Source organism: Pholcus phalangioides, unplaced genomic scaffold, assembly GCF_987345545.1.
Source record: "Pholcus phalangioides strain wild (caught in Gottingen) unplaced genomic scaffold, Ppha-v1.0 ptg000010l_1, whole genome shotgun sequence".
Taxonomy (NCBI): Eukaryota; Metazoa; Arthropoda; class Arachnida; order Araneae; family Pholcidae; genus Pholcus; species Pholcus phalangioides.
This window is the reverse complement of record NW_028301603.1, coordinates 27,233,542-27,254,979: the sequence shown is the minus strand read 5'-3', so window position 1 is coordinate 27,254,979 and position 21,438 is coordinate 27,233,542. Positions and strand designations below refer to the sequence as shown.

The following is a 21,438-nucleotide window of genomic DNA, read 5'->3' as shown; positions in this document are numbered from 1 at the left end:
TTGTGAGATTCTGGTTATAAACCACACTTGTTATGTCAGACTTTTAGTGCACTTACATGCAATAATATGTTTTCCAAAAGATATGCAGCAGAAGCGAGCTTGCACTTGAGCAAGAACAATTTTACTCTTGACACATATAAAGTGATACAGGTGCTATTCCAAAAATATATCTTTGTACATACATATATGAAAAAAGAAAAACATTTTACTCTGAGACCGTCTGAAAATATCAAAATACAAGTATATATGTCAAAATTTCATAAATAACACTTGATAATAAAAATACCATGGACCAAATATATGTACAGAATGATTCCACATAAACATAAAGCAGTGGTTCTTAATCGGAGGTGCAAGAGAAAGCAATCTTGAGGGTTCGAGCTAGTAAATATTCCATGATAAACGTTATTGGTTCCACGTATATTTATTATGGTAAATGTGATAAATCTGGTGATTTTCATGACCATTTTGGTGCATTTTATAAATATTGTGGATCTATCACATTCGCTGGTTATTATGTATAATTCCCCAGCTCATATTTTGGTAAATATGATAAATCATCAATCAATCATTTAAATTTTCCAGACATTATGCATGAACCATTATGCATTTCAAGGATGATAAATTTTATGTGTAATGTTGGCTATGTTTGCACATGTTGATAAATATGAAAAAAGGCAACATTAACAAGGCTGGTACATAGAGAAATTTATTTTTCTATCTTCTTCACACTTATTTTAATTTTTATATTAAAACACATGTAGTGCATTATGAAAGGGCAAAACTGTTAAGTGGTTATATGAACACGATATTTTCATATTTATCAAACAACTTACCAACTCCATTTGGAAATTACGCATAATAACAAGCGACTATGCATAATTACGATTCATCACATTTACAATAACACATTGACTATTTGAAGGGTGCAAGATTGTTGATAAAAGCTCACTGGGATGAGAGAATTTAAACTGAAGTCCACTGAGATGAGACAATTCGAAGCAAAATTTGCTAGTGGTGCTGTGTGATAAAAAGGTAAAGAACCACTGATCTAGGATATGATATTTCCATGTCAAAAAGACAAGTGAGAAATGAAATATGAAACTTCCAAGACCATTTTTTTTACAGATCTATGATTGAACTGGTAGTAAAATAACTCAAAAATATCACTTGGTTTGGCATTCAGAAAGCAAGACTTCTTTCTACAAAATCTTGACAAAAATGAAAGACGAAACTGCCCCAAGCAGCAATCCCGCAGCTAGAAAAGCTGATAGCACGACTCCTGCCATTTCTCTCAAATCTGGACTAATGTATCTGAAAATAATAAGATAAAACAAATGATTATGAAGCAACACTTAGTGGATTTTTTGGGTAAGGAAAAAAAAGAGAAGAAAACAGCAGTATATCAACTTATTAGACTTTTTCGGAAGTGGAATTTCTCCAGGGCCACTAAGCATTATTTCTCTTGTTAATATTATATTGTTAATATTAATTAACTATTATTAATATTCTCTTGTTAATATTATATTGAAATTAAATGTTACTCAAATGGGCGTGCAGAGGAAAATATTTTCGAAAATACAATTTTTTTTCTTATAAATACAGTGAAACCTGTACGAAATGGAACGCCAGGAGATTGGCATTGAGAAGGGGGGGGGGGAGAACATACAGGGAATTTAAAAAACCATTTGATAAATTTAGTGTTTAAAGGGTATGATTGAATTTGGAAAAAAAAATATTCACATATTTAATTATTATTTTTTTTATTCTGCCTCACATAATTCTTGCACAATGTTTTAACACATACACAGTTGAGTTTGTTAAAAAATAGTTATGCTTTAGTAAAACTGATTCCCAAACAGTGTGCCACGGCACTAGAAGCAGTGACGGATTAATGATGTAATTTTGTGGGTTGGTTGGTTGGAAGATACAACTAGCACCCCCCTTTCTGCCCTCCCCCTTTAATCGGTCAGTGACTGGAAGGTAGGGGCAGTAATGCATGCAAGATTTTTTGAAAGGGGTGTTCACCTTCTTCTCTTCCCAAGGGAATTTTTTTCTTCTAAAAAGAAAACTACTTCAATTTCGGCCTACCTCTTTTCTCCCAGGTATGCCAGTGATAGGGTCGTGAGATATGTTTTGAATTAAATTACATAGGAGATGATGGCAGGGCTTTGATTTCTAAACGGTGTGCCACAGTACCTTAGGGTGCTGTGTTATTGGTGCTGCAAATATTCTGCAGATAGTTTTATTAAGCAATGTAGTGAACTGTGATTACAAGACAGTGAGAGTACAGAGTTTGTGTATATAATATACACACACTCAGTGATTTGCTAACCCCTTCCCCTATACAAGAAGCCTTTATTTGCTCATGGTCAGGATGGCATATCTCAGGGCTTCACTTGCCCTACTTTCTAGATTTTGTCTTTTCTAGGTTTTATCTAACTTTCCCTACTTTTTTCACCAAATTTTCTCAACAAAATTTGTGTAACTTTTTTAAATGGAAAGGGAATCATCAAAATACAGTCTATGCTCGACATAACGACCCCCCTCTTCATCCCATCAAAAACAGACGTTATATTGGGAGCGTCATTATATCAAAAGTAAACCATATACGGCAGTCGTTCTATGAAAACATTTGAGACTTATCCTACCAGTTGTTGTAATGTAATGGTTGCTATAACATGGGGGTCATTATAACGAGTGTCAAGTACGAGTATTGCCAAATCATACAAATGGAATAGATGGCAATGAATTATTCTGTCAAAGTAGAAGTTGTATCTTTTTTTCAGGTTATTTGGGGGTGTATGTGGGGCCATGTAGTTTATTAATTTTTCTTTTGCTTAGTTTGAGGATTCAAAAACTCATTTTGTGTCAATGTTTTGACACAACAATAAAAACTTCAATCTTGATATAAAAAAAAACAATTTTCGTATTTATTGTTTCATGGTATTGGCCTATTCATTGTACAGTAACTAACATTCATCATCCAAAATTACAGTGCACATTTTGCATATAAGTGAAACAACAGTTTGCATAACAAAGCAGTTGGATACATAGGCCTATTCTAGGTTTTGTGATTCTGATACTACCCAATAGCATTCAACTGTCTTCTGTAAATTTAGGACATATAGAAAAATAAACAATATTATAAAGCTCTGCAAAGAGCTAGAAATGAAAGTGCTTTATTTGTAAAAATTGATCTTGCTGGCATTGAATAGTAAAATGTAAATGAATCCCTTTAGAAAAGGATGGACAGCACAGGTTCACCTTGACTTGTTTATATTGGGCCTTGTAATTTACAAATTCTGCACAGTGCTTTTGAAAGTCACCTCGAAGGAGAGTTGTTCTTAAAAAGACTTGCATGTCTTCATAATTTGCTGTGTGCATTGTCGGAGAGAGTTGACAGATTGGACTTAGGAAGACTCCTCGAAAAAAAGGATGCAATATATATGTGAGGAGAGACAGAGAGACAGACATCTGCGGTTGCTAGTACACTGTTTTGGCCCAAAATTGTTTCTATTACCAAGTCATTTCCGTTATTTTGCTTTGGCTTGAATCAATCTTACAGGATACTGAAATAGTACTATGAAAAAAAAAAACTAATTTAAAAATTTCTAAAAACAAAATAAATAAATTTTTGAATTTTTTCTCCCAAGGCTATTGTTTTGGGGGTACCCTCACCTTTGTCCTACTTTTTTGAGTATCCTAATTTTTTGAGTGAGAGCCCTGCACATCGATATATCATTATATCATGATCTAAGGTTGACGGTGTATCACCCCCAAAGTAGAATGTTTTGCATTGTTCTGCAACGAACTCTCTGCCGACTGAAAATTAGTTGCACCAAAAGTTCACATAATAGTCCAGATTGTTCTGGAGTAGCACTGAATGTTCTGGAACATATGTCACAGATTCTGGCATATTGACCTTGTATTTGTATATTTACTACAAATTTCACCTTGACTGATTCGAAAATTATTGCTGAATGAAAGGTCAACTTGGTTGACAAAAATACTGCAGAAAATGATACAGAGGAATTATAAAAAGGTGTCAGTAAAGAAGGCTGAACATGCTGAAAAAATGTAGCATAATTTTCTGAAGCAAACAGAAAATAGGGCTTAAATTATTTGCAGCTCTTGCTAGTATAGGTTACACCATGATGGCTCAAAGTGAAAAAAATATGCATCAATCTAAGCTTATTGATTGTATGTAAATAAAAATGGAATGGAGCAAATAAAAAATTCTAGCAGACTTTAATGTACTTGCATATAGTTTAATTGAACATTAATTGTATGACTTAACAAAAACTTTAATTAAAATGAAGTAAAATTTAGTATTTTAATTTATGTCAATTGAAATTTTTGGAATTTTCTTTTCGGAGTAGTTTTCTTTTCTTGTGCAAAAACTTTATTTGGTCCAGTCAGTTTCAAGGTAGAGAGGTGTAAGGTTCAGGAGAAAGTGCAAAGAAGGCCTGGGAGCCTGGGAGAAACAGGAGTCATGAGAGAAAGAAAATAAAATGAATTGAGATGTTTGGAAAAGTGAGATATGGTGTGAAAGTTTGTACTGAAGAGACATGATGGTTTTGTTGGGGATGTTGGATAATAAATGAAATAAAGTGTTGTTTTCTTCTTTTGGGAGTCTAGAACCCAGTTATTTTGCCCTTAAATCGTAGTAGAAGTACAGCTGAGGATGTACAACCAATAAGAAGTTGGGGGAAAAGTTTACTAGAGGTCTGACTGAGAAATATTTTCACATACTCTTATTAGCTTCAATTTAGTCAACATCCAAATTTGAAAACAAAGTATATAAAAACTGATATTTGTGTGTGATACTAATAGTTTGAAATTGAAAATCATTGAATAATTAAAGGTTGACACGAATTAATTTTTTTAAATTATTTTGTTGCTTACTTTGTTCCATTTATCATGGCCACAGTGATAAGGCACCCGTTTGTGAAGCCCAGAATACCAACAAAGGTGATGTAATAAGTATCTTCGTTGAAAATCACAGGCAGGTGAGTTCGAGGTTGAGCATTACACAGTAGAAACAAAGGCACAAATGCTATTCTAAGGACGCATATGGCTAGTAAATAGAATCTCCATTTTGGCTTCTAAATCACAAAAAAGAAAAAGCAAGTGTTATAAAGATAGTCTTCCGATCAGCACTTGAATGACAGATACTACCTAACAAAACGAGTGAGCACACACTAAACTTCAAATATCAATTAAGTCAAACCTTGCTATAGCGAACTTGGCTTATAACAGAATCGTTGGTCCCTATCCCAGAATTTTTTTTATTAGATCAGATATAATGAACCAAATTTTCGTTCCCTTGAAGTTTATAATAACAGGGCTTCACTGTATAATGAAACAAATATAAGACATATACAGGGTGTCCTATAAATCCGTAAGTAGTTCAAAAGTTTATAAAAACGGAAAGAATTTGTATATTTTACTGCAGTTCTTTGCAAAAAAGTTAGTCTCACAAAAGATGATTTTTTTGGTACAGAAAAAAATTTACTTCAAATTTTTGTCGACAGAATCTGCGCTGCATGAAAGTAAATCACTAGAAATATACAAATCAGAGTTTTATAAAATGCAGGGTGCACAATTAGCTACTCATTTCTGAATTTTCCTGATAAAAATAGTTGTATAAGATTTCCATTGCGATGTTGACATTAGTGGATGAAGCACTATTGGTGAAGTTGTTTTACCTCAGCCACGAATCACCAGCTGAAGCTTCATGAGCATTTCGTACACAGAACAGATTGAAGTAGTAGTTTTCCATGGAATGCTGCGATTTGTTTTCGTGCAGTGCCCTCAATAAAAACTTTAATTATTTTTTTTTTCTGTGCGAAAAAAAAAACCCTTCCATGAGAGTAACTTTTTTGCCAATTGCATACAAATATACCAATTCCTTTAATTTTTATAAATATTTAACCAATTTACAAATTTATGGGGCATCCTATCTCAGGCTTTTGTGACTAGCTTTAAATAAAATACATGCAGTTTTTGGGTTGTTAGGTGACGGTCCAAAAAATTTCCTTTCTGATGTTTCCCTCACATTTGTGTCAGGCATCTTCAAAAGTTTAATAATAATGTGTTGGTCTCTGTGACAAGTGTCATACAGCCAATCCTGCCAAGTTGTTCCTTATATAGATGGTTGGGGTTTGATCAAGAGCAAAAGAGTTCTATTCGCCAGTTTGACTGAATGTGTCTGGTTTTGATTAGCTATGTATGAAGTCTGGCAGCAATTGGCTGTTGGGGTTATTTCCCCTCAGGTTCACATCATATACACATCTCGGCTAGCAATGGAACCCAAATAGGATTTGCTCACAGCATTTCCTCCTCTTGATTTATATTTTTATTGCGCTTAAAAATTTAAATCATTTTTTGTATGAAGGCAGGCATGGTATTGCACTTTGGACGATATGTCTTTGGAGTTTTTAGGTTTTTTTTTTTCATGCTCGGTTTCCAACATGTGGTCCACAATGGCTGAATTTTCTCGTTTCTTCAGGCAGCAATGAATGAACGCCAGAACTTTGCCACTGGACTTATCTCGTTGCCGAGATCTCTTCCAACCCATCTTCATTTCAAGCAGCAACTTCTCTGATGTTCTTTGATTCTTTTTGCAGATCTTGTTTTGGCCATCCCAATAAATTTTTTTACACAGGAACATTGAATATGGTAAACTTCTGCCATGCAAAGTGGGCCTCTGCAGTTTTTTGGCAAACAAAGCACCTTTGTCATGTTTCTGGTAAGCTTGAAGATGAGATTAATGTTGAACTTTTCTGAAACTCTCCTGATTCGATATGCGACCTTCGGATATATAGCAAAAAAAGCTTTAGAGCAGGATTTCTTATTTTCTTTGTAAATGTTGTTGTTATTCATGCAGGGTCGTATGGCTATCTTTTTGCATACAACCATTGACTTTGAAGACTGTCTGAAGATGGATTGTAATGGATCAGGATGGGATCCTTTTCCATTACTTTTTTTTGGAGTTATATAAGAGATGATCACATGTTTAGACCCCAGGGACCGCTCAGCTACAGGAATCACCCGGAAGTCTCACTGTCATACCATCATGAGCCAGAAGTCTGCTTAGTCTTATGGCTGAAGGTGGGGTCTTGCTGTTGTTTGATGAGGACAAGACCAAGGTTGGGCTGCTGATATCCCACCAAAATTCATTTCTCATGTGAAATATTTTTTTATTACTTTTTAATGAAAAATTTCCGTGGGTGAGATGTCACTGTCTATTTGTATATTTTGCAATGTTGAAATAATTTTCATTACTTACTTGCTTGCTTTTGGTGTTTGGCAGCGGAGCTCCGCCGAGATAACAGTATTTTGCTGACATTTTCCATCATATAATAATGTTGTGATTGGCATGATTGGAGAGCTTGGCCAGCTTGCCCTACGTTATCTTATTTTTGTTGCCATTCTGAAATTGTGTTTTCTTTTGAAGTATTGTTATATATGTAAATGATGATGTTGTTGTGATGTCAGAGTTTTTGTCAAGAGATGAAGTCTTTCCGTCGGTTGGCTTCAGAGAAAAAGACTGATTTGTAATCATATAAATACACTTCTTCGATGACTAAATGATTATCTGGTGATTCCTTCAGCAACATTGGTTTGGCTGGTACACATCATAGCACTCACAGACAATTTCTTACTCATCTATTGGATAGTGATAGCTCTTGATTGGACTTGATCTATGTTATATATTTCTACAATTCGTCATCTTGGAAAGGTTGATTCAACATTGTGTTGAATCAACTAGAACATTGAACTTCTTGATCGTGTGAAGGAAAGGTGATACTCGATGGTGTATGAACTCCCAGTTTTTTCAGAACCGCCCATTTTCATTGTCTCGAATTACTAAATTTATTTTGTAAATTTGATTAAAAAAGATGTGTTAATAAAAGTTCTGTTTTTAACGAAACTAAATTCAATTGTAATTCTGATTAAAGAAATGTATTGTCTTAAATTTATTTGAAAAATTGTAAATAAAGTAATTAAGGCGAAATCTTTGTTTGTCTTCCTTGTTGTCTGTTTAACATGGATATTTTGAACCTGGGCATGTAATCCAATGGGAGGTTACAGAATAAGTTTTGTGCAAAGGCAGAGTTACACTTAAAGGTCTGGGGGAGGAAGGGGGGGAGCACGATGATTATATTAACACACATACAGTGCTCTCTCACGTATGTGTCTTGCAAGGGGAACAAGGAAAAATGAAGCATAAGTGAGAGAGACGTACAAGTGAATAGTATTATTTATGATATATCTTTGACTGGGAGTGCAGAAAGTTTTATAACTGGGAGAAACATATAAGTGAGAGGGTGTATATGAGAGAGATCACTATATATATCAGATCACTCGCACACATCTTTGGTGCATCCCAATATATCCGCCCATGTTTGCGTGTCCAGATGTTGCAGCTCACGATTCACCAGTATTCTCAGTACAACTTGTTTGGCAGAAAATTGCCCATGGCGAAAGGCCAAAGTTATGCTCGATTTGACAGAAAGTAAGTATTCTTAGTATCTTCAGCACAGCTCTCTTCTGTCGCAGATGGTGATTGGAGTGTTTGTGGAGGTAGCAGTGAGTGCGAATGGGTTTCCTAAACAGACTGTGCCTTCAGCAGTTGTTTGAGATTCTGTTAACTCGAACATCCAGAAATGCTAGTTTTACATCTTTTTCTATCTTCATCATAAATTTAATAGCTGAGTGAATATTGTTGAGATGTTCTCTGAATCTTTGTAGTTCAAGGTCACAATGCTGTTATAAAACAAAGGCCATATTGGTTTTATGGCTAAAATAAAAATTAAGCCCATATAGATTATTTTAAATAATTAGAGAAAAGACTTACAAATGGCAACCAGCCTCCAACAATGCGACCACAAAAATCACCAACATTGAAAACCATGAAACACGCCATAGGAATAAAAAGCCAGCCTGAAACAAGCAAATTAAATTATGTACTAAATATCTTGTCCAAGAAACTTGTTCTACTTCATTCAACCAATGAATAACCATATTTTTATAAATAAAAATGACATACTGGTCCATGCACTTTCTGTAGAATAATTAGCAGAAACTACTAGCACTGCAACTCCTGGAAAAATTCCTATGGTTACCCAAAAATCGGTTAATACCGTAACAGCATAAGGCCAGACCTGATAAATATTTGAAAAATAATTACTGAAATGTATAATTTAAATATATTTTCATAAATTAACAAAAAAAAAAGAAAAAAAAAAGAGTTATTTGAAATCTAAACAACATAGGCAGGGCTTGACAAATCAAAGAAAAATTTAGGAGCAGGCCAAATTTCTTAAGAGCCAAACACATTGTTTTTCCTGAAAACAGCCTGAGGCCAGGATTACACTATAAAAGTTTGATAAAAGATTTTACAAAACTTGGAAAAACAACAATAAGCCTATTGGTTATATTTGCTCGAATGTAATTGATACGCTTATTTATTGCATTTTTCAAGTTTTACAGAAGAACCTTTCTAAAACTTTTATATAGTCTAATCCTGGCCTAAAGCAAGTCTTTTTCTTTTCAAGGGCTTATCCACCCCTTTTTGTTTTGGGAGACATGCTGATGTAAATTCCAAAACTTTTGTGTAGTCATGAAACTTAATTTAGCAATAGCTCACGGGAAAGTTTAGATGTCAATACCACTTTTCCAATCATCATGGCGACCTGGCACCTGAGATTTGTCAAGCCCCACCTGAGGTGTAGTCAAACTTCTTCTAGTGTGAAACTGTTGTAACTGAAAGTAGAACACCCACTTTTAGCACACTTATTCAGTCATGCAAAATTTAAGTGAAATGGTTTTTCTAAATTTGTTTGATACACAGTAAAACCTGTCTATAACAATACTGTAAGGACCTAAAAAAATATTGCTATAGACAAGTTATCATTGTAGACACTTTCAACATTTGCGTTATTTCCTATTGAATAGAAATTCCGCTGGAACCAAAGGAAATATTGTTATAGATGTTGTTATATTGTTATATTATTGTTAAATATTATTATATTGTTATTATCATTATGCACAGGTTTTACTGAAAATATTACATTGAAAAATATCTAGAGGAGAAAGAATGAAAAAGACAATTGTATTTCAAGGGAAATAATAAATTTACAAATTCCAACATGCATTTTGGCACTTATGGATGCTGTTTTCAGGATAAAAACAAGAAAGGTTCTGTACTCAATGGTCAGAATGAGTAAGTGTCTGCTGGGAGGTCAGAGTTGTTTGCTTTAGTTCAGTATTTAGTTCTAATTTTTGGCATTATTGTTGCCATCTATTGTTAGTGGCAACATATGGTTGGTACTTAACTTGGTCCCATCAAATATCATTCAGATAGCAACAAGTTTGGTGTCAAGAATGAGAATTAAATACTGAAGCAAAAAATTCTCTTTCTGTAAACACTCTTTCATTCTGATCACATTTTTAGTTGACCACAGAATTTTTCTTTTTTCTGCCTTGAAAATGGTACCAACGAGTGCTGAAACATCTGTCGGTGTTTATAAATTTATTATTTGCCTGAAATACATTGTCTCTTCATTGTCTTTTTCATTCTTTCTCAGACAAAGTTATTAATTTCAATTATGTAAATTTCTAATATAAACACACTTTCTATTTAGGAAAGTTTACATGCTGGTACAAACCTTTCAAAAGAGAAGTTAGTTGTCTCTTCCAGAAATCAAACCCAGGTCTTTTTACATACCGGGTGAATATGCTAACCAGAACACCAGAGACAAAACTTTCCTTTCCTTATAACATGCATTAGAAATACTCCACTCAGGGCATCATGCTACTAATGTGTTATAAGGAAAGTTTTATCTGGTGTATTGGTTAGCGCACTTGCTCGATATGCAAGACCCGAGTTTTATTCCTGAAGGAGATAACTAAAAAAATAAATTTTCGAAATTTCTGTACAACATTCTTACAGTTTTGCTAATAAACGTACCGTTTATCGCATAATTCTATTGATCTTTGTTGTAGAGATATTTAATTTTGAAATGAGGGCTTATTCGCTGATCACCCTGTATATGTTACGGCAGATACTATGATTGACGGGAGGAAAGCAGTTCACTTAAAAAAGTGTAGTAGCATAGGCAGGAATTCAAAGGTGAACTATATTGCCCACCTGTCTCTCTTTCAAAAAGCCTGTATCCGCTTATGATCATAAGTAAGGCCGAATGTTATTGACCTAAACAAATCCTGAAAAGTAATCATAAAAAATGGCCCAAAACTAAAAAAAAAAAACCTTAAAAACTAAAAATATTCCCCAAAAATGACAAAAAATGCAGTTAAAACAAGAAAACAAATTTCTTTGGAAACTATATCAGTCATTGTGTTGACTGCAAATCAAAGAACAAAAAATTCTTAGAATATTGTAGTGCGTTCTTATCTGTATAGATGGCGCACTCTCCTCACGCTCCTGGTGATTGTAAAAAAAAGAAAAAAATGTCAGTTGGAATTGTACACACGTGTCATCCTTCTCGTTATGTTTCTTCCGTATATTAAATCGTTAAGTTTTCATTACGTTTTATGTCGTCACTACAAGCATCGGATCACTGGTAACCATCCCAGATAGATACCCGCTTCCAAATATACAGGATTTTTCCATCAACTTGAGTGGTAAAAAGATTTTTTCAAAAATTGATTTATTAAAAGCATATCACCAAATACCGATCAATCCTAAAGACATTCTCAAAACCGCCATAATTACGCCCATTGGGCTATACGAATATGTTTATATGTGCTTCGGCCTGAAAAATGCAGCTCAAACGTTTCAGCGTTTTATTGACGAAGCATTTCGTGACTTAGATTGTTGTTACGCATATCTCGATGATTTGTTAATCGCTTCCATTGACGAAAAATCTCACGAAGCTGACTTAAAACGTGTTTTTCAAAGACTAAATGTCTATGGTATCGTGATCAATCCATCTAAATGTGTATTCGGTCAACGTCAAATTAATTTTCTGGGTTTTCTTGTTTCTCCCGATGGGATTGCACCTTTACCAGATCGAGTACAAACATTGCTCAATTATCCATTGCCATCAACAGTGACTGAATTGAAGCGTTTTTTGGCAATTGTAAATTTCTATCACAGATTCCTTAAAGATGCCGCCAGGGTGCAAGCTCCTTTGCATGAATTAGCAAAAAGCAAGATAAAAAAAGATAAAACTGAAATAGTCTGGTCTGAGGAGGCCAAATCTGCTTTTTTGTCATGCAAGCAATCAATTGCCAACGCCGCACTTCTGGCCCATCCTGTTTCGAATGCAAAATTGTTTTTGACTGCTGATGCTTCAGACACTTCATTGGATGCAGTCCTTCAACAGCAAATAGGAAACAAAACCCAACCATTAACATTTTTTTCACGCAAGCTCAGTTCGACTGAAAAAAACTACAGTACATATGACAGAGAGCTCTTAGCAATATATTCAGCTGTTGAGCATTTCAAGCACATTTTGGAGGGACACAACTTCATAATTTTCAGTGATCATCGTCCTCTCACGTATGCCTTCAAACAACGCAACGATAAATGTTCTCCCCGACAACTTAGACATCTTGAATATATTAGTCAGTTTTCGACAGATTTACGATAGTTGCCTGAAGATAGTAACGTCATAGCTGATGCTTTCTCAAGAATTTGTGAAATCCACACTCCTTGTGCAATCGATTATGCAGAATTGGCATGGGCGCAGGCAGATGATGACGAATTGCATACCTTGCTTCAAAGTGAAACTGGGCTTCAGCTAAAACGCCTCGATATCTCCGGTGTTAATATCTACTGCGATGTGTCTACTGACGATATACGCCCGTATATACCCTTTTCAATGCGACGTCAAGCGTTCGACTCTGTGCATAATCTGTCTCATCCTGGGATAAAAGCCACTCTAGTTATGGTACGCAAACGATTTATTTGGAAATCGATTGCGATAGACTGCAAAGATTGGTGTCGTACTTGCATCGCTTGCCAGAAGTTGAAGGTTATCAAACATACGTTGCTTTACACACGTTCATCTGGACATTGTCGGACCCTTGCCTCCCTCTAAAGGATACACGTATCTCTTGACATGCATTGATCGGTACATACTGTGGCCTAAAGCGGTACCAATGTCTAACCAAACCGCTGAAACTACAGCTGAGACATTCTTTTCTACCTGGGTGTGTCGGTTTGTACGTTCCTGAAAAGTTGACCACAGATCAAGGTTGTCAGTTTGAGAGTGATCTATTTCGCTCTCTTGCACGGCTGTGCAGCATCGAAAAATCCTGCACCACTGCCTACAATCCAAAGTGTAATGGCCAGGTTGAGAGATTCCACCGCGATCTCAAAGCCTCTCTGATGTGTGTCCTCAAAGGTAACGAGCACTGGACAGAGGTTCTACCTACAGTCCTGTTGGGGTTACGTTCCAGCATCAAAGAAGACCTCCAAGTATCAACCGCTGAGTTGGTATACGGCACAGCCCTACGCCTTCCCGGTGAACTCTTCCGGCACTCGGATGAGTGAGACGTCCTACCTCAATATGACTTCTTGCAGAGACTGAGAGACCATTTCTCCCGTGTGAGACCAGTACCAACCTCTCATCACAATTCGTCTAAGCCCTTCGTCTCGACAGACTTGCTAACTTTTCCATCAGTATTCGTCCGACAAGACTGTACAACAACCATACACCTGACCATTTGAAGCTATTTCAAGAACTGATAAGTATTTTATGTTGAACATTAATGGCAATCATAAAAATGTATCCATAGATCGCCTTAAGCCATGTTTTATGTTAAATAATAATTTATGTGACACGTTCAAAAATCAGTATATTTCCAGGTCTGGCCGAAGAGTGCGATTTCGTATTGACCCTTCGAACCTTCAAAATTAGCTATATGATTCGTAATTATGTATGGTATATATATATATATATATATATATATATATATATATTATGCAATATATATATGTATATATATGCAATATATATATATATATTGCAATTTTTTTTATTATTTGTATGATTATTATTCAAATTTTCTTCTCTTAAATGTTTCGTCTTCGACTGGAGGGGGAGTGCTGTAGTGCGTTCTTATCTGTATAGATGGCGCACCCTCCTCACGCTCCTGGTGATTGTAAAAAAAAAGAAAAAATGTCAGTTGGAATTGTACCACCGATTTGTATACACGTGTCATCCTTCTCGTTATGTTTCTTTCATATATTAAATCGTTAAGTTTTCATTACGTTTTATGTCGTCACTACAAGCATCGGATCAATATCTATGGGGGCCATTCAAGTATTACGTAAGCAGATTTTTAGCCATTTTTGACCCTCTCCCCCCATCAGCAAAACACTGACCCTCTCCCCCCCCCCCCTTGTCAGCAAAATTTCGTCAGCAACTTAGAATATTTCATATCTACAAAAAGGGTGGGGTTGATGACGTAAGCAACCTTCAAACCTCCCCCCCCCCCACTTGTCATCAAAAGTCAGCAAATCTGAAACCCCCCCCCCTCGATGCTGACGTAATACTTGAATGACCCCTATTGCAAATCACATTCATTCTCAACACTAGATTGAAACACTAGAAATCAAAAATTGCCAATGAAATTTTGCAAATAAACACTCCATAATATATGAGTGGGTTAAGATATCTAAAGACAAAATAGAAATTTCTGAAAAGACAAAATAAACTTCTCTCAACATCAACAGATGTTGCTGGGGATATTTAAGGGAGGGGAAGGGGAACTGATCTACTCCCAATGTTAATTTATCTTCGATTTCAAAACTTGTAGACATTCCCATAAAGACATCAAAAAATTTTTAAAGGCAATAAGTCAGTTTTTTTTCCATTATTTTTCCGAATTTCATGATAGCAAACTGGCCTATCCCGATAGCATCAATTTATTTACTTTATCTATAGCATCAGTAAGCTTTATACTTTTCTGCAGAGACTGAATGGTGAAAACCAGAATGCTGAATCTTATGTCCTCATCAGTTTTTCAATATTTCCAAGGCAAAAAAAACTTATGCAATGTTACTGCATGAATCAATAAGATCAAAATATTTTGAATTCATTTTCATTTATTGTTTGATTAAGTGTGGTAGCTCTTGGAATTTTCACTAAATACCAAATTCATCTTTAATTGATTCTAAACTTTGTTTGTCATCTGCAAAGGAAGATACAAATGAAGTCATGAAAGTAATTTAAAAAAAAAAAAATTTAGCGTGCTTTTTATTTTGAAAAATTTCAAAAGTGAAAAAATATCCTGAAAATGCACCAAAACCTGAAAAAATGCCTTAAAAGTAGGGAAAAAATATTAAAAAGTGCAAAAAATGCAGAAATGTTATCAACATCCAGGCCCTGTTACAATCTATTGTGTTGATAGATGTTGTAAATCATAGGCGATACTATGATTGACGGGAGGGGTGTGGTTCACTTCAAAAGTATAGTAGCAATAGTAGTGTAGTTTAAATAGGCCGGAATTCAGAGATCGTACCACCTGTCTCTCCTTTAAAGATTTTGTATTCATTCATGATCATAACAAATGTTTGCAAAACTGATAAGCATATTGGGGTTTATATTAAACATGGATTGTGATTCCACCTGTACACAAACGAGGCACATGTTATTTAAAGCCATAGGTGAATACTGTTTGGCTGTTTGTTTGTGTCATGTTGAAAAATGGCAGAGAAACCAAAATTTAACAGACTTTCAGTAGAGAAAAAAATTCTGATAATCTCTCTTTCAATTCTAAATCTAGCTTTTTAGAGAGACCACTATATTTTACTACATATAGAATTATTAAAGTATTTTAATTTTTCCCAATCAAAATTTTTTCCTTTCTTAAAAAAATTTCTGAAAAAAAAACTCTGTCTTGTAGTTTTTTCCTGCCCTGTCAGATAGTCTTTTACAGAGGCCTTACTGTATTGGGATGCAAGTCAAATTCTTTAATAAGGAATTTTACTAACCCTTTTCAATACAGTAATTGTTGAAATGTTTGCCATGACACTCGAGCTAGTTACATCTTTGAGGATTCGGTTACCTGCAAAGAAATAGTATGTCTATTACACTTTAAATACAGTGAAACCTTGCTACAACGATACTCTATATAACAATAAATCCCTCTACAATATTTTTCATGTCTTGTTTGAAAATGTTTATACTCTTTCTTGGAAATGTTAAAGTGTTGCCTCTCGACATATAATGACAATCTCTCTACAACATTTTTTCTCTTGGTCTGCAAAGTATCGTTATATTGAGGTTTCACTTTACCAGAAATGACAGGAACATATTTGCAATCATTAATTTCTCTTCAACATATACATGCATGAACAGATACGTAACATTAACCCCCTTCGGAAGAACTTAATATTAGTAAAAACAATAAATTAAAATAAATTATATACATGTTTGCAAATGAATAATAAAACATGTTCACCTTGACAATGATGCAAGTGAAACTGGAAAAAGGCCTAAAAGTACAAAAAAAAAAAGAAATGTCACATTCAAAAATAATGTAGATTTCATAATATTAAAACAAACACAAAATTAGATTAAATTTTATTTTTAAAAACATGTTAATTTTAATTACCTTGATTAATTAAATTTGTATAATTTGATGATCTGTGCAAGGGCAATATTTTTTTTATGTATTTCTAAAACAACACATGATGAGCTCAACTCATAATATATTGTACAGCTCTATACTTATATGCTTAGACCAAAGTCTAGCTCATAAATGTTGCTTTTACTTAATTTTTTTTTTAATTTCACAAATACAAACAAATACACAAAAATGTAGACATGTTACACAAATACAAACATATAATTAAGAAAATATATACACACATAATACAAACATATACAGGGTGATCAGCGAATAAGCCCTTATTTCAAAATTAAATATCTCTACAACAAAGATGAATAGAATTATGCGGTAAACGGCACGTTTATTAGCAAAACTGTAAGAATGTTGTACAGAAATTTCGAAAATTTAGTTACAAAAACTGTTAATACATGGCGCTCTGCGCTGAAAACTCTTTCTCTGAAAGGAGTCTAAAACAAAAAAAATAATAAAGTCAAGCAGTCTTTGCAATCAGAACACAATTTTTCAAAATGTTCACCGTTCGTAACAATGAGGTGGCGTAAACGAACAATGAAATTTGACATCACATCTTGCAATGTCTCAACGGAAATGGAATCACATGCAACACCAATCAACGATTCAAGCTCATCCAGAGTAGCGGGATTGTTTTGATAGACAGTGTCTTTCAATGCGCCCCACAGAAAGAAGTCACAAGGAGTCAGGTCGGGAGAATATGGAGGCCAATCTATTCCTGTGTCAGTAAATTTCGGATAATCTAACGCAATTACTCTATTCCCAAAGTATTCATGAAGAAAGCGAAAAACTGTTCGATGTGGTCGAGCCCCATCTTGCATGAACCAGTCGATACCTGGTCGATCCTCCAACGCTAGATGTGTGCTGACAAATTGTTCCAAAATTGTAACACAACGTTCAGTAGTAATCGTTTCTCGCACGAAGAAGGGGCCAATAATGCCTCTGGCGCATACCACAGCCCATGCAATAACTTTAGGTGAATGCAGTGGTTTCTCTTCACACAAATGAGGATTTTCGGAACCCCAAAATCTCCAGTTTTGTTTATTTACGAATCCATTAAAGTGAAAATGTGATTCATCTGTGAACCAGATGCAGCCCACATCAAATCCTTCGTTGTCGATCATTGTGAGAATCTGATTCGCAAAGTCAACCCTTTGTCGAACAGCTTTCATGGGTATGGCCTGATGACTTTGGATTTTGTATGGAAACATCCGTAGGCTATTTCTCAATATTTTTTGCGTGCTCGTGTACTTCAAACCAGTCTCTGATGCAATTCTTCGGATGCTTTTCCTAGGATTTTGCTGAACAATTCCAGAAACTTTGGCTGCATTTTCAGGAGTGACTACAGTTTGCCTAGGCCTAACATTTCCCTTTCGATAATCATCCACGCTGCCAGTCCATTCGAATTTGGCGAAGAGCATGCGAATGGTTTTCGCATCAGGTCCAACTGGAACATTGAATCAGTTTTGAAAACTGTGCCTTGTTGCCATAGGACTGTGTTCTAATCTGTGATATTCCAGTAATAAAAAAACACGTTGTTCAATGGAATACATTATTTCAATTTCTACACGCTAGCCTCTTTTCACTATCCAACAGTCGTACTGATCGCTTTAGACTTTGAAGCACATTTTAAAGGCTATTTATAAGTATCATTCCGATTACAGCACCATCTGTTAACAGTTTTTGTAACTAAATTTTCGAAATTTATGTACAACATTCTTACAGTTTTGCTAATAAACGTACCGTTTATCACATAATTCTATTGATCTTTGTTGTAGATATATTTAATTTTGAAATAAGGGCTTATTCGCTGATCACCCTGTAATAAAGAAAATATATACACACATATAATACAAACATATAATAAAGAAAATATATACACACATAATACAAACACTTTGTAGCCTCTAGGGACTGAAAAGTCCTTCTAGCAGCCCTAAAGGTTATTAATATTTATTACTAGCTATAATACCCGGAAATGCCCGGGTTTTCTTCAATTACTGGGAGGATCGAAAAAGTGACAAACCATTGTGAAAGCATAAACTGTTATACATAATACTTTATACATAATTTGTTGGGAACCACGGTAACCAAAGTAAAAATTCCGAAAGTGATTGTTGAGGGGCCCCAAAATCGTTGTTGCCCGACAGTTTTTCCGCCCATTTCGGGCATTTTCCCAGCTCTGACGGACTTTTAAAGTGGCCTATGGTTCAATCCCAGTCCTGTTTGGTATATATGCAAATATATGCAATATATGCAAATTTTATAAGATTAAATATTATTTTTACAACAGCAATTATTATATTCATTAGATATGTGTTCAAATGTATTTTTGTTCTCTCTCCTTGTACTTTGTTCAATATTGTTTTTATATACTCATCAAAATGGAGTATATAATATATTATACATTCATACAGTTGAACAAAATGGTTTCATAATCTACGCTTCTAACTACGTCAAATATTATATGATTTGTTTTTATTATTATTAAGTTGATTTTCAGTGTGAAAATGGAAGCAACTGTCTTACTACATATGGCTTATTAAAATCACATCATCAAGTGCGGAAACGGTTTTTGCTAATGTAGGGATGGTTGATGCAGAATTTACATTGACAAGCAGAGATTGCTTAAAAAATTTCAGTAGAGCTGTTCAACATTTTGTGCGATTGCTTTAGTTTATTGGTTTGGGAAACACTGTATTGTGGGAAATTTTCCATTAAAAGCATACGTTTCCTTTTCCGTATTAGACAGGTTTTGTTCAATCCAAGTTTTTTAATGTGTATTTTAACATTGAAATCACTGGACCAAGATTTTTTTCCCATTGAAGACAGGTTTCTGCTCAATGCAGGTTCTGTTAAAAACCGGTTTTACTGTATTTGTTTTAGGCATTATCATCTTCAATAACATTCTTGAGATTCAATTTCGAGATAAAAGTTTTACATTTTTCATAATTTGATTTTTATATATTTACTTTCCTGATTTATACTATTGATTTTTTTTCTGCAGAAAGAGTCTGTATCCCAGTACAGGATAATGGTCTGTAATTTGAGTTCTAAGAACAGTAAATTAATGTGTAGAGTTTTGTTTATATCTATAAAAAACATGACACATGTTTGTGTTATGTCTGTTTGTCCTTCAACTCAGATGGATTGTCATAATTTCAAGTGCAATCAAAAATTTCATTTTTTTCTTGCAAATACCAAACCTCTTAACAACAGTAAACTCCCAATAATGGCTACCTTTCTTCAATCCCATTTGTGGCATTTTTTGGAGGTTTTACTGTAAATGCAATTTTAATAGCAGATTAACAGTTACAGATTGTGCGTGGAAAAGGAACATACTTGCATAAAAACAAAATTCAATTTACAATAAACCAATCAAAAAAAAATTCCTACTGTATTTGTAAATTTATGGAAAAATTGATTACTTTGAACAGCTTTGTCTACATAAGTCCAAATGGCTTATTTTAAGCAGATTACAATCTTTCCATCCTATTCACTATTCGTGTGGAGAAATAAATAAATATTCAAACAAAAATATCTGTTTCCAATAGAATGAATGATGAAAATGGTGTCTGTGAACTGTATCCAAGAGTGAATGTTACGTATATTTCATATAGGTTTTTTAATGAAAAAATTTTATTCAGCAAACAGCATCTGCAGGGTTACCATTATGAAGAGTTTCACTGTACTGTAAATTTTGTAGCCCCAGTAAAACTGTTGATGGAGATAAAAATTCATTAAGTAACAGAAAATCCAACTGATAAATACGTACAGATTTCTGGATCCAGAGATAAGAGAGCAGCATAATGAGCAAATAAATATCAGCAGACAGAAAGTAGCCGAATGCACTTTTGATAGCAGAACAATGTCCCATCAGTGTTGCTATTTGCGTTATAGTGGCAACAATACCAGCTAAAGCCTATAAATAAATTAAACTTCTTATGTTCATAAAATTGAATAACTACTGAATATAGTTATTTTTTTTAAAATCCTGAAGTATTTCTTTAAAATGGATTGATAACAATTTGAAACATTAAAAGAAATTCAATATATGTAAAAAATATATCTATTTATATTCTCGTTATTGAAAAATGATTTATAAATGAACAATTTTTAAAAAATTTAAATTATCAATGATATCCTGATCACTTTCATGCATTAAAATGCTTAAATATAAACTTCCGGCTTGAGAATACATTACACTAATATTATTAGAAAAACAAATTTTGAATGTTTTGATGACAATCCATGTCAATTATCATAGATATTCACCTGACCCAGCACCATAGCATGCATATATTTCGGTGGAAGAACTGATGCAACACCAGCGACTGCAGCTTGAAGTATGGCACTCGAAACTATGAAAAAAATGTATACATAGATTTCAGATTCTTGGTATTTTACAATATTTATAATAGAAGCAGGGATAGGTAGAAGTGTCAGGTAGCCAAGTTTAACAGAAAATTCTAACCATAAAAGCAAACCAGGTGAAGATCCAGGGCGATGTGCCAGGAGGTGCAACTTATTATGTGGATTCGTTGGAGATTGTCCTATACCTTATAGAACAAACCAGTTTTTCCCAAATTATTAGATTCTGGGGAAAGGTGATTGCCACCCCTGAACCGTTCCTGTTCTCAACCAGCAGTATGTGTATGCCAGGGGTGCACTTATGCGCCAATCATGGGCACTTAAAAAATAAGCAGCAATAAGGAAAAAAATTAATAAAGAAAAAAATATTTGTACATATTCCTCTGCAAAATTTCTAACGAATCATTACATGTCAGAATGTGTCTTTTGAATGTACATATG

General features: G+C 34.4%; 1 protein-coding gene across 1 annotated transcript in view; it reads right to left on the bottom strand.

Moving 5' to 3' along the window:
• Window positions 1–99: 99 nt before the first annotated feature.
• LOC149081181 (equilibrative nucleoside transporter 3-like) overlaps window positions 100–21,438 on the bottom strand; it is a 33,300-nt gene continuing 11,961 nt past the window's right edge. The window contains exons 6-13 of the mRNA XM_089237967.1: window positions 20,902–20,987; window positions 20,402–20,548; window positions 16,447–16,480; window positions 15,977–16,050; window positions 9,059–9,173; window positions 8,867–8,952; window positions 4,909–5,108; window positions 100–1,314 (exon numbers count right to left, since the gene is read on the bottom strand). Coding sequence (XP_089094093.1) covers window positions 1,203–1,314; window positions 4,909–5,108; window positions 8,867–8,952; window positions 9,059–9,173; window positions 15,977–16,050; window positions 16,447–16,480; window positions 20,402–20,548; window positions 20,902–20,987 — 854 coding nt within the window. The 3' untranslated portion in view covers window positions 100–1,202. The remainder of the gene's footprint in view (window positions 1,315–4,908; window positions 5,109–8,866; window positions 8,953–9,058; window positions 9,174–15,976; window positions 16,051–16,446; window positions 16,481–20,401; window positions 20,549–20,901; window positions 20,988–21,438) is intronic.